The sequence below is a fragment of the Wolffia australiana genome, chromosome 1 (assembly GCF_029677425.1).
Source record: "Wolffia australiana isolate 7733 chromosome 1, ASM2967742v1".
NCBI classification, from domain to species: Eukaryota; Viridiplantae; Streptophyta; class Magnoliopsida; order Alismatales; family Araceae; genus Wolffia; species Wolffia australiana.
The window spans coordinates 27,261,503-27,275,819 of NC_135835.1; the positions used below are offsets into that span (position 1 = coordinate 27,261,503).

At 40.7% G+C, this 14,317-nt stretch overlaps 1 protein-coding gene across 1 annotated transcript; it reads left to right on the forward strand.

The window, feature by feature from the left end:
• The first annotated feature begins 5,639 nt into the window (after positions 1 to 5,639).
• LOC144713131 (histidinol-phosphate aminotransferase, chloroplastic-like) lies at positions 5,640 to 13,974 on the forward strand. The gene is made up of 9 exons (XM_078587628.1): positions 5,640 to 5,943; positions 8,224 to 8,307; positions 9,195 to 9,349; positions 9,434 to 9,531; positions 11,740 to 11,848; positions 11,932 to 12,089; positions 12,417 to 12,559; positions 12,648 to 12,788; positions 13,659 to 13,974. The coding sequence occupies exons 1-9, from the start codon at positions 5,713 to 5,715 to the stop codon at positions 13,788 to 13,790; spliced, it is 1,251 nt and encodes a 416-aa protein (XP_078443754.1). The 5' UTR covers positions 5,640 to 5,712; the 3' UTR covers positions 13,791 to 13,974.
• Positions 13,975 to 14,317: the final 343 nt, after the last annotated feature.

Below are 14,317 nucleotides of genomic sequence, written 5' to 3' on the forward strand. Positions count from 1 at the left end.
AGAGCAACCCCTATATGTCCGTAGCTTCCCAACACCAAAAGCTCTATAAGCTGACATATTCATCATATGAATGTGACTAAATGGTGTCATTATAACTATATATTTTGATGTCCATCTTAAGTATCATTTAGAAATGAATACGTTGTCATTTGAACGGGAATATTTAGATTACCTGAAATACTAGTGATCTCCATAATATGATATCATAATAATTGAATTAATCAGATAATGCATACATAAACTTCATTATAAACATCCCGTGTGCATTATAACGAATGTATATCATGAACCTTAAATGATTCATGGAATTTTTGATTGGCTTGCTGTACCCATATATCTCCTTCACAAATAGTTATCTTCTTTCACACCAAGTTGGTTCGTGATTTTGAAATGCTACCCAATGTCTCACACTAATTGGTCCAATATTACTATATTTAAGTAATTAGGATCCGTGAGTTGTAGAATCGCTAAAAAGTCCAAATTCAGTAAAAATATTTACATAAAATGTACCTGAGGTATTATACATTAAATATAGGGAAAGTAAAGCCCATCCACATGGATGTTGGAAAATGATTCCTTACTATATTTAGGACTAGAAACACAAAATAATTAGGTCAGGAGTAGGAGGTGACTGAAATTGTGATAGTTGTCTGAAAAGGCTGGACACACACATGAAGGTGTAAAACGCAAATCCACACCAAAAGGCAGTGCTTGGAATAGCAGAACGTGGTACCAAGGCGGCACATAATTCTCTGCTTAAAATATGAAGGTTGGTAATTGGCGACGATCAATGCTGGTGTTGATGGAAAAAATTCTAAGATTCTTGAAGAATGGAAAATAAAAATGATGAGAGATTGTTTTATATTATACAAATATGTTAATGAGATGGTAAATGGCTTTATTAGATCATGAGACTCAACCTTAGGTCTTAGTATTTTTTAGAGGCCAATAATATTTTTATTTAAGTTGAATCAAATAATCCAGAAAATATTGCATAAACTCAGACCTCAACCAAGTGTATAAACCTAGATCCAAAAAAAACATTTGTGATAATAGCCATATATCAGGCATGATTATAAAATTTCCCCTCTCAACTTCCCTAATATATTACCTTTGCCTCTGCATCTCATTTTTGCATTAGCTAATAGCTCCATATTTTCAATTTCACACTCCACATTTAGAAGGAACATGGTAATATTAATAGGTCGGTTTAGGTTGCGGTTCATAGCTGTCTAACTTCTCCTTTAAAACCCAAATTTGCTTCCGATCCTTTGCCTAACTCTCCCGCTAGATCATCTTCTATCTTACATAAGGTGGCTACAATATAGATAAATTCACAATTAAATCTTGTAATTCTTGCCCACATGACAATAAGAATGTTCTTCAGTTAGTACATTTTGTTGAATTTTATGAAGTTGAGATAAATACTCTAATAATTGTAATAGATTCTAAATACACTTGCATGGAAATCAGTGAGATTAGGAACTCGAATTGGACTGATGTGACATATTCTCTTAAACATTCACAAGTTATAATTAATAAAATCATTCTATCGCAGTCCATAATTTTCTGGGGTTTGATCCATAGGATAAGAACATTTGGGCCCCCAATTTAAAACTACCTTCCCCCTTTTGTTTCCTATCATTAAGTTCTGATCGAATACATTGTTTTTGGCCTTAGCGCATCAGTTTTCTAGGTTTCACACTTTGATAGAGCAGAAAATCCAAATTTTTTATCTAGATAATAATAAAAACAACAATCTATCAAATGTCCCACGTAGTGTGACAACAATGTCAGTATGCTCAATCTAATTTTTCACTTGTTTGCATCATATTGTCTCTAGGTTATCATTTAGGAAGTAAACAACCACATCTCAAAATTCCTCATGTAGCAATAGTTTTTGCATAAATCACACACCAAAAACAAATTCTGCTGCTCGCCATATGCTGCCGACACCAACTGTCGCCTGCCTTGTGCACAAAAACCCGCAACTATGGCTTGCAATACAATAGTGGGTGCATTTTAGTTATTTCCCATTAATATATTTCACTAATGATTCAAAATTTGTATTTAAAATATTAAAATAAAGAATTAGTATTTTTTTCATTTTTTTAACAGTCTTTCATTACAATTTATTCAATTAATTCTTTGTAAATCATTAAAAATGCAGTATATTAAAACTACACACACACATATTTATCTTAGCTGTAAATTTACTTTCTCCATTCATGTTCTTACTCACTCAATGACGATTAATGAAAATATTCAAAGTTTGTTGAAGAAATAAGAGCCTTAAAATGACATTTTAATCCTAAATTATTGTTTATCGCGTGTAGATTCACAAAGAGGAGAAAATATAAGCGGCTATCTGCAGAGACAATTTTTTTGCAAGCTGATGAAATGGGATATGCTTGATTTTTTGACACATCTCCTCAACTATGGACAATAGGAAATAATACATATCTCTTATAATTAATTTGCAAATAAATAATGAATGAATTAATTTTTTGAATGAACAAATAATGATCCATGTAGATTAGCACTGTAAACCTCATGTTATCAATCACTTGGGACTCGCCTCTATTCAAATAGTATAATTGGATTTATTAGAACACAATGAATTGACTCGTAATGGCATAAACAGTCATTCTACAATGTTTAGACATCGTAACTGTAGTAAAAAAATCATCAGCAACATATATATTTACTCCATGGTGCCCAAACCCAGAAAATTTATTCAGTGGCAAGAAATTTGAACGATTAAGCATTGGTGAGATTGAGAATACTTGCGTCAAAATTATATAAAAGTTCCTCATGCTCTATAGTAATCATAGAAAAAACTCTTTGAGATTAGCCAAATTATTTTATTTAACATGCAGAGACTAACCAGGCAGTTTACAAGTTAAAAATCCAAGAATAATTTCAAAATGTCTTCTCAAAACAATAAACCAACTTCAATAAATTCTATACTGATGAAAAATAGCCTTTGCAGTACATTTGACATAGTTATACTAATATCATGTAACTGAATTCAAATAACTAGGGGACCTCTTTACCCATAGTCATTCAATTATAATTAAAGAGGAGTTTTATTCCCATTTCAAGAAGTTTTTTTTTTAAACAAACAAAAACTTCTTGAAATTGGAATAAAACTCCTCTCTCATTATAATTGAATAAAACTTAAAATTCCAATTTCAAGAAGTATGAGGTTAGTTAAGTCAGAAATAAGAACTTCCATCTATAGTGCACGATCCTCTAGGACAAAGGCCAAGGACAAGACAGGACGAAGATCGTTCCCTTCTATGTCCCAATTTTTTAGAAGTTCGTCCGTATCGTCTCATCCAAGATGTTCTCATTCTGTCCAACATCCGGGATGAAGCAGTGCATTACACCACTCGGAATTTGATACATGGCACAGCATGAGTCGAATTCCAGCTGGAGCTCTCATGCGGTTACACGACTCTCGCAGGACACAGAAACCGTCCCGTCCGCCGTCCAAGTGGCCCGTACGGTACAGTTATTTCGTCCATGGACGAAACAATCATCCCTTCCGGGGACTGGCGGACGATTCTTCGTGCGGGCAATTGTCTGAACTCCGGAATGTGATGATTTTTTCGATTACGAAATTACTTTCGTCCCATCCCTAATACTTTCGTCCACGTCCCATCCCGTTCGAAAACCTTCCCATCCAAGACATTCCAGTCCTGCCCCATGTCCGAGATGAAGCAGTGCATTACACCACTCGGAATTTGATACATGGCACAGCACTAGGGTTGGTCCTTTGGTGCGACCGGTGCGATTATAGGCCGATGTGTGGTCCGGTTCAAATTTTCGGACTGCACATCGGACAGCGTTATATTAAATCGCACCGTACATCGGCCAAGGTCGTGTGTGGTGCGATTGTGCGATTTTGGGCCGGTTTTTTCTAAGGTTTTGAATAAGGGATTAAGGGTCTGCATGCTGTGGCATCTGGTGCTCTTGTCTCTCTCTCTCTCTCTCGTTCCTCTCTTTATCACTCTTCTCTTTCTCTCTGGCACTCTTCTCTCGCTCTCTCGTTCCTCTCTCTCTCTCTCTCCCTCTTCTCTCTCTCGTTACTCACTCTATCGCTCTTCTCTTTCTCTCTGGTGCTCTTCTCTCTCTCTCTCTCTCTCTCTCGTTCCTCTCTCTATCACTCTCGTCGTCTCGTCTGGCGTTCTTCTCTTGCTCTCTCGTTCCTCTCTCTCCCTCTTTCTCTGATTCTCTCTCGAGCTCTTCTCTCTCTAGTTCCACTCTGTTTTTCTCGTTTAAGACAATAGAACGACGCTCCTCTCTCTCGCGCTCTTCTCTCTCTTCCTCTCTCTCTCTCTTATCCCTTTCTCGCGCTCAACTCTCTCATCCTCTTTCTCGCTCTCTCTCACTCTTGTCTCTCTCCCTCTATCTCTCAGTCTCTCTTCTCTCTCTTGCTCACTATTCTCTCTTCTGCTCATTCTTCCCTCCCTCTCTTGAGTATGCAGCTCGGTCCTCTCTCGTTCTCACATTCTTCTGGCCCGCTCATCTTTTGTCCGATTTTGTGCGATGTGTGGTCTGATTTCGTCGCACAAATTTGGACCGCACATAGATCAAAAAAATCGCACGCCGGCCGAAAAAATGGGACCGGACCGCACGACCTTCCCTACACAGCACATGTTGAATTCCAGATGGAGCTCTCATGCTGTTACACGACTCTTGCAGGACGCAGAAACTGTCCAGTCCGCCGTCCAAGATCCTGGAGGGTACAGATATTTCGTCCATGGACGAAACAATCGTCCCATCGGGGGACTGGCAGACGATTCTTCGTGCGGGCAATTGTCTGAACTCCAGGATGTGACGATTTTTTCGGTGACAAAACTACTTTCGTCCCATCCCTAATACTTTCGTCCACGTCCCGTCCCGTCCAAAAACTGTCCCATCCAAGACATTCTCGTCCTGCCCCACGTCTGGGATGAAGTAGCACATTACACCACTCGGAATTTGATACGTGGCACATCGCGTGTCACATTTCAGATGGAGCTCTCATGCTGTTACACGACTCTCGCAGGACGCAGAAACTGTCCCGTCTGCCGTCCAAGGCCCTGTACGGGGCAATTATTTCGTCTAATGGATGAAACAATAGTCCCGTCCAGGGACCGTGGGATGATTCTTCGTCCTGTTAATAGGGAACGCCATGTCCGGGACGCGACGCCCTGGACGTGACAGAACGGAAGACGAAACGTGACGGACGTTGACATGAATAAAACCCTACTTGAACTGAGGGGTATATATCTGATTATTTATAGGCGGCGTCAGTTTGCGCGCGAAAAAAAAGCAAGGACTTCTGTGCAAAATGCCAGGAAATCGAAACGGCCATGTCACGTGGCGAAATCTCAGCCATCTGAAATACTAAAAATTATGATTTTGATACATATTTTCTGTCCGTTTTAACTTTTCAAAAATTCCGTCATGGCCGTCATCCGTGATGGCCGTTCCATCGTGTCACGCGTCTTGGGCACTCCGTCACCGTCACGTGTCCGCGTCCGTGATAGGACGATTTTTTCGTCCCAGGACGAAATTACCGTCCCGTCCGCGTCCGTACTTCCGACCATGCATAAATACCTGGCCTGTTTTGTTCTTACTCTCGTTCTATAATTTTTTTCCAGAAAAAATCTACTCTTTTCATCTTCTCTGCGTTGTTGCAGTTCTTCCTCGCGGTTATCCATGGATGCGATCAGCATTTCCAGCGCAATCTCTGCTGGAATGTCGATCCCTTGCTTGAAATTTGCTCGGGGTGGCCGCAGGAATTGCACGGCGTCGGCGACGACGACGACGGAGCGACAGCAGGAACAGCAGCCCGAGGATAGAGGCGCTGCGGCTGGAATTACTGGTGATTCCTTCATTCGGAATCATTTGAGAAAGCTGGCGCCGTACCAACCTATTTTGCCCTTCGAAGTATGCCACCGCCAATGGGGTTCCTTTTTTTTTTTGAATAATTAGCAGTCTAGGAACGGTTAATTCTGATGATCTCGGTGAATGGTTTTTGCGGATAAGGTTTTTGTTTTCTGTTCTTGTGATTTGATTACTGATGGTAGGTTGGAGCTGCTCTTTGGCCTCTCACGGTTGGGTGGTAAATTTTAAGAGTGAAATTTATTGAATTTCAGTTCTGGAACGGGGCATTATCCTGTCCTTTGGTTGGAAATCTTTTGCAGGAAGTTATTCTTTTGGCTTCTGAATTTTTTAGGATCGAAAATTTTCAGGAATCAGGCTTTGCCTTTTAACGTTCCAATTTTTTCTATTTTCTCTAATGGCTGTTCAGCTACGTCATTGATACTGATTTTTTCTCGTTTATAGGTTATGTTGTGTTGTAATTTCAATAATAGGCTACAGGTGAAACATGACGCAGTCCTTACAGAGGCATATTGTGAGCGAGAGAGAGGGAGAGTGTCCCCAGCTTGAGGACAGATGAAGTGGACATCGTCGGTGGGGTTGTTCTTACCAAATGGAAGATTCATGTATGAATGAAATCCTACCCTCCAATGAGGAGGGCTACATGTTTCAAAGGGAAATGAACAAACTAGAAGGCCCCTAGTGGGCTTACAGTACTAGACGGGTCGAATCGTTGCTCCCTCTATCAACATCCAAGATTGTCCTCAAACTGGTGTATTCTTGTATGTGATGTCTCTGTCTTGCAGCTTGCCATCTGGCATGCCAATGTGAATATAGATGTTTTTCTGGCAACGATGACTGGACATAAACTCTCGTTGCACTGATAACGGAGCTCCTGGGCTTTGTGTGCAAGAAATTCCTCTTTGGTTAGGTTCAGGCGTCAGGAGTGCGCGATGTTTGCTCGTTGAATGTTGTCCATTGCTTGCACAGGGGATCCCATGGGACAGAGCCGAAGGTTCATCGATTTCTTGCAAAATGGCTTCGGCTGCCAAGGTGCAGTTGATGAGGTTGTTGTGTTTTGAGGGTTGTAGCAGTTGACTTTGACTCAGATCTTGGGATGCCAAGTGGCATGGAGAATGTTAATGGCTGTCTCTTCGGTTAGCTCCGGGAGAAAGCCTACAAGCTCCATGAATTCAGTCTCCAACTCATCCACCTTGATGGCTTGGCACAGGTTGAACAAGTGGTGGTAGGCGTCCCGGGGTTTGAGTCCAAAGCGTCGGTTAGGCGGGCATGTGAAATTAGTCCAGCTCTGAAATCCCATAAAGTTGTCAAGGAAGAGCAAAACCGGGAGGGGTTGTTCCGTCCACATCCTTTGAAATCAAATGGATCCAGTCCGGGTCAGCCGCTGGGTAAATCTAGAAGCGTTGCTCCTCACGTCTCAGCCAACACTCAGGTTCAACCCCTGTAAAGATTGGAATGTCGGCCATGCGCTGGTGCAGGCTCTAACGGTGGAGAGGGGAGTGGCAGGGATGGTTCAAATGGCAGGGACGGCGGGTACGCAGCAGGTGGGGGATGCCAGTTGGATGGCGACAATCGTCACGAACGCCTGCAGGTGGGTCATGAGTGTGGTGAGTTTCTCAGAGGATGCCTCTAACTGTCGCTCAAGGCCCTCTTCTATGGCTTTCAGAGTGGTGGTCTGAGAAGTCTCGAGGGCAGCCACCTGGACTGCCAGGTCTTCCACAGTGAGCTGCAGAGCTTCGCTTGACATGGGTGGAGTATGGACTGATGCTGAGGGCAATGGCAAATGGGCCATGGTGGCCGCACACTATGGCTCTGATACCAATGATACGGTCCTTGCCGAGACGTATTGTAAACAAGAGAGGGGGAGAGGGACTCCAGTGTGATTGACACTGCTGAAGAGAGTCAAGGGCAAGGAGAGTTGGTAGAGTGGACCATGTTGGTGGGATCATCATTACCAAAGGGGAGATTCATGTATGACCAAAATTGTAACCTCCATCAAGGAGAGGTACATGTTTCAAAGGGAAATGAAAAGCCAATAAGGCCCCTAGTAGGCTTACTATAAGAGAGGGTTTGTATAGCCTTTTAGTGTTTCAGCTTTTTCTATTTTCTCCAATCGCTGCCCAGGTACAGCATTGCAACTGGTTCTTTCTCGTTTATATATATATTTTTGAACAATTATTGTTTAAATTTTATTTTGCGTTGTACCTTTAAGAATAGGCTACAGATGAAGCATACCAAATTAATTGCACAATACGATGCTCAATATCACTGTTTCTATTGACAATTTTATATGTACTTGATCTGGTGCTTCTCAATTTTTTGTAGGTCTTGTCTACGAAACTTGGAAGAAAACCAGAGGACATCATTAAACTTGATGCCAATGAGAACCCTTATGGTCCTCCCCCTGAGGCAAGATAAATTTCCTCTGAATCTGTATTTTTAATGAAATATCAATCTCTGGCACACCGCAGTATGGAAATGGAAAAAGTAAGATTTACTTTCTGGGGTTTGCCTCAGCTAACATCACTGTATAGACCTTGAGGAAAAGTCAGGCCAATCATCATTCAACGTAGAATTTCGGCTGGCAACGTCTTGTCAAACGTCAACATCAATCATTGCCATTGACATTGATGCCATTTGGGATGGTTGACAGTGGCATTGACGGTGGTACGGTTGATGGGATATCATGGACACTTGAGGTACTGTCTATTGTGATGACGGCATTGATGGTTAGAAAAAAGTTAGTCCGGAGAGAGAGAGAGTGAAGATGAGGGATAGGGAGAAAGCAAGGGAGAAGGGAAGGGAGGGAGAGAGAGAGAAGAGTGAAATATATAATATCAATCAGCCCTGATAAAAATTATATTAAAAATAATTTTTTTAATTTTAAAGATACACTTAATTGGTGGGGGATAATAACCTCAGCCACCTGTCTCATTGATAATGATGATGACAAGACCTGGATGTTCATGTTTGGAGTAGCAGAAAATTTTAACCCATGGGTGGTTGAGGTTGACAGCAAGAAAGATTTGTATGACAGTTGCTGATGTCATGGTCAATTCCGCTACTTATCTCATCAATGTCAGCATTCATTGTCGACAAGGGAAGACATCACATCCTAATTCAAAGCTCATTGAATGGAACAGAATTCATCCTCTGTTCTGTTGAAGTGCAGCTTAAGAAAACACTGCTCAGGGAGTCCAAACAAAGCTAGTATAAGATTCTTTACCACAGAATTATAGATTTTTCAGCTTATAAGGAGGTGTTTAAGTGGAAATCACAGTCTAGATCATGTATAGGTCGCTGAAGCTTTGGGATCTATGAAATTCCCATACATTTATCCTGACCCAGAGAGTAGACGCTTGCGCGCGGCACTTGCTGAAGATTCTGGACTTGATGCGAAGTACATACTAGTGGGGTGTGGGGCAGATGAGCTGATTGATCTCATTATGAGGTTGGTGCTGATTTCCTTCAAAAACTAAAACCGTTTTTACCAAATTCTGTTAATTTTATAAATGTTCTTGTTGAGGTACTGCAGATGTGTTCTTGATCCAGGCGATAAAATATTGGACTGCCCCCCAACATTTACGATGTATGAATTTGATGCAGCTGTAAATGGTGCCCTGGTCGTTAAGGGTACGCTTATCTTCTCTTTTAGATGACTCATGAAATATTTCGTTGTCCTATTGCTATGTAGTATAAGTTAATTAAATTTTAGTTACATTATGTTAGACATTTCATATGTGATATTGGAAGGGAGAGACAGAGAGAATAAACCAAATGGTGACGGGCTCTGGTCCGCACCTGATTCTCCTTTGGGAGGATCTTGGAGCCAATTCAACTGAAAATTCTAGACTTGTTTTCCCCTTTGAGAGGGCTACACATATTTAATGGGAACTTCTCTAAGAGAAAATGCCTTAAAATATTCCACATAGGGTTTAGGGATTTGATGAATTTTCTGAATTATAATCAAAGCCTAATGAGCAGGACTAATACAAATAGATTGAGGACTAACTCAGTGCTCCGACTCCTTGGGGATGACCATCGGACCATTACCTGTGTGCTACTTAGGCCTGCCATTATGGGGGATGACCATTGGGCCATTACTTATGCTCTCCAACACAGATTATCAATGGGTGATTGAGAAGATAGGGAGGAGATTGGAGGGTGGCAGAACAGAGTGATGTCCAAGGGGACTGCTTGGTGCTGTTGCGACTGATCCATTCGGCTATATTGATCTTCTACCTCTCAGTATTTAAGATACCTACATGTGTCGGAAGGCGACTGGGAGGATTGATGAGGAGGTTCTTTTTGGAAAGGATCCAGGTCGGGGAACGACAAGGAAATATCATTTGTCTCCAGGGATGTTGTGTGCTGACCAACAGAGTGAGGGGGTTGGGGTTCCTCCGTATCCAATGTATGAAGCTTGCGCTGTTGATGAAATGGGCGGCCAGAATCATGAGTTCAGAGGAGGACCTGGTCCTGAACATCCTGAAGGATAGTTATGGGTCATGGCTGAACTGAGACAGGCATGTAGTTGTAGTCTGAAGGGAATCTACTTTCTGGTCCAGCATGAGACAGACCTTCCCTCAAGCTGGAGAAATTTTTGGCGCCAAACTCAAGGATGGATCTTTTTTCGATAGTGGTTGAACAAATGGTCGGTTCGAGGCATCCTATGGGGGGTTTCCATGCCTGTTCGACCTTGCGTGGAATCCCCATGCCACAGTTAGGGAATGCTGGAATGGCAAATGGAATTCGGTCTTGGAGGGTGCTCTGTCAGATCAGAGGGTGGAAAGGTTAGTGGGCATGCAATAGTCGCTCTTACATCTCAAACCTTTAAGCAAGGCACAATATGGCTGGGAGTGCATAGACACCTCTTTTTCAGCCGGGAATGCGTATATGAAGTTTAGAGGGGGATTGTTAGAGGATTCGACAACCATCAACGCATGTAGCCTTCAATGGGAACAGAAATTTCCAATAAATGTGTGGATTTTTGGGATGATTGTTGCTTAGGCAGTGACTTGTGACTGGAGCCCTCCGGAAGAGAACATTCCCGGAAGCCTCAACAGAATGCACTTTGTGCACAAGGGGACAGGAAGACTGCTTCCACGTTTTATTTGCATGACAGTTCACCCAGGCAATATGGGCCTCACAGCAGATCTCAGAGTTGGAAGTCTACTCAGACGAGGCCTTCTGGGGATCTCTCAGGGAAGGCGGATCTGGGAGGACAGAATATGAAAGACCTCTAGCAGTGCTTTGGGCGACATGTGTGCACAGTAATGAAGTGATTTTCAAAGGATGGATTGCTTTCATGGACAGCGTTATTCATGACATGGAGAGTCTTGTTTTCATATTGGTTGAGACGGGAGTGAAGGGGAGGATTCTAGTAATCCAGTGTTGTTGACGTCCATCATTTTTATAGCATCAGGTTGATCACTGTACTCGAGTGATCACCAAAAGCTGCCCTCTCTTTGGCGTTGGAGGGCTTAAGAACTACTGAGGCCTGGCCTGTCATGGGCCGGGCCGCTAACCCCCTGTTTGGGCCGAGGGCGACTTTCCATTCCTATATGCGTCTCCGTATTGCATCAAGGTTTTTCACAATTATTGTGCGGACATTTTTTCATTAGCTATAACCCTGCATTTGATATCTGACTGGCTTCATCATCACTCTGATACCTGCCAAAAATCCTGTAACATACCTGGAATGTTGATCGTCAACTTTAAGAGACACATTATTGAAACTATTGTCGTTTTTTCCCTTTTTAATGGATGACTCATGATATTTTTAAAATTTTACCCCTATCCTGAACTTTTGAGGAATGACAAACTTTATCATTTGTGTAGTTCCAAGGAGATCTGATTTCTCTCTTGACCTTTCTGGGATTGTTGAAGCCGTGGAACGGGAAAGGCCCAAATGCGTCTTTTTGACTTCTCCGAACAATCCTGATGGGAGGTTCGATTCATCAGCTAAAGGCTTACCCTGAAAAACCCAGTGCTAATTTTTTTAATCCTATTTTTTACTTTTCTTTCTTTCAGTATCATTAGTGATGAAGATCTTTTGAAGGTTCTTGAGCTTCCTGTGTTAGTTGTGTTGGATGAAGCGTACATTGAATTTTCCGGCATGGATTCAAGGATGGGATGGGTGAAGAAGCATGATAATTTGATCATTCTAAGGACATTCAGCAAGAGGGCAGGTCAGGTCATGATATCAAAATAATGTTTTTTTATGTATATGTACCAATTCCACTGTTTAAGATGTTTTTTAAGTTTTAGTGATTCCATTTCAAAATTTAAACATCAGTAATTAGATGCATTTCCATGATACTGTGACATCTCGTGGTTTTTGAACCACGCTTTAAAAAATATTAAAAAGACTTTAAATAATTTATAGTTTGAGTTGTTGGAAATCAACTCAAACTACTCATTCTTTGTTTTTTCTCCCTTTTCTTACCTGTTTTGGGTATAATTTTTTCTCTCTTTTCTATTAGACTTTAAACTGATTAAATTGTTTCTTTTTATAGGTTTGGCTGGACTTCGAGTGGGATATGGAGCATTCCCTCTCAGTATAATTCCTTTTTTATGGCGTGCTAAGCAGCCATACAACGTCTCAGTTGCTGCTGAAATCTCTGCCTGTGCAGCTCTGCAGAACCAGGCGTACTTGGAGGTAGGGTTAAAAGTCCACCAAGTTTCTCTCTCTAGATTTCTGCATCAAAGCTTAGGCCTATGTTCTTGTCTTTTGCTTCTCTCCCTAGGAGGTGAAGAACGCTCTAGTGGATGAAAGAGAGAGGCTGTTTGGTCTTCTCCAGGGCGTGCCCTTCTTGAAGCCATTTCCCAGTTTCTCAAACTTTATTCTCTGTGAAGTAACCTCCGGAAAGGACCCCAAGAAGCTCAAGGTTCACGCTTTCTGCTCCTTTTTTTAATTATCTCTGTCTGGTAATTATTTATATTTATTATGATATCCAAATATTAAATTAGTTAAATCATATTTCATCTCTAAATGAAGAAAAGGGCATAGTTACCTCATATTTAGTAGTCAAAGACGACATTACACTACTGGGGTTCACTATTTCAATATTTTGTGCATGGCTTTGATACCGATTTGTTATTCCAATTTTCAAGGAGGTCAGAGTACCTAGTCCTGTGTTATTGTGTGCTGTTATTTTTTTATCTTCATCTACCAAATATTTCTTGCCTGTTATATTATTCCAAAATAATTTCTTCAAAAAAAAATATTATTCCAAAATAAAAATAATTAACTCAGCTTGCATGACTAAGTGGAGAAAATTATAATCACAGACGACGCTGTTCCCCAGTGGTTTATAGTTCCATTTTTTGTACATTACTTCTATACAAGTTATTCCAATTTTCGAGGTCATAATTACCCACTCCTGTGGTCTGGCTTGCTGCTCCTTCTTTGATCTTTGTCTACTAATGTTATTATTTACTAAAAAGTTGAAACATTAAAATAATCCAATTGTATTTCATCATTCAATGGAAAAAATGACAATCAAAGGCTAAGTTTTTTGCCTCATAAAAACCCATTTTTGATTTCCATTCTCAAGAAGGGATAGTTACCTAATCCTCTTGTCAGATTAAATCAAATCATGGAAATTTGTTTAGTTTCTTTACTCTCCCATGTATTCGTTCAGTTCCTGCTTATTCATGTTGGCACGTCCACAATAACTTTTTTTCCTTTCTCAAATCGTTAAATTTTAAAAATTGGAAATTATATCGGAATCAAATTATAATAATATCCTTTTCAGGAAGATCTTGCCGAAATGGGAGTGATGATTCGTCATTACATGAACAAGGAGCTCAGGGGTTATGTCAGGATCTCTGTTGGGAAACCTGAACACACAGATATCCTAATGGAGTGCCTCAAACGTCTTCAATAATTATGGCAACTGCTTCTGATGATGATTCCATCCCCATATCCCCAACAAGGGTATTTTGGTCATTTTACTCTTCTGGGGGTGGCAGGCAGAGGGTACTCCAGTCTTTTCATTTTTGAATGTGTCCCTTTAATTTTAGATGGACAGCAAAGAAGAATGAGTTGAAATTGAAATTCCATGTGGTTAACCCCCCTTGTCTGTTCAACGTAGGGTTTGATTTATTCAGGATGATAATGATGACGGCCTGATGAAGGAAAATTGCGTGTTAATTTTTAATGCCGTTGTCTTTTTAATTTGCCTAAAATCAAATAAATTTGATAAAAGATATAAACTCACACATACATATAGTTTAGAGCAAGGTTGTCTCCACATGGAATGGCTTTTAGAGATGTATTTAATAATTGAGTAGTTAAGGGATAATAATAATAATAATGAAGAACGTGAACATAATAGAAGACCAGTAATTTAGTAGGTAGGAGGTAGAATATAATGAATAAGAGAGTTAAGATAATATTTAATAGTAATGACTA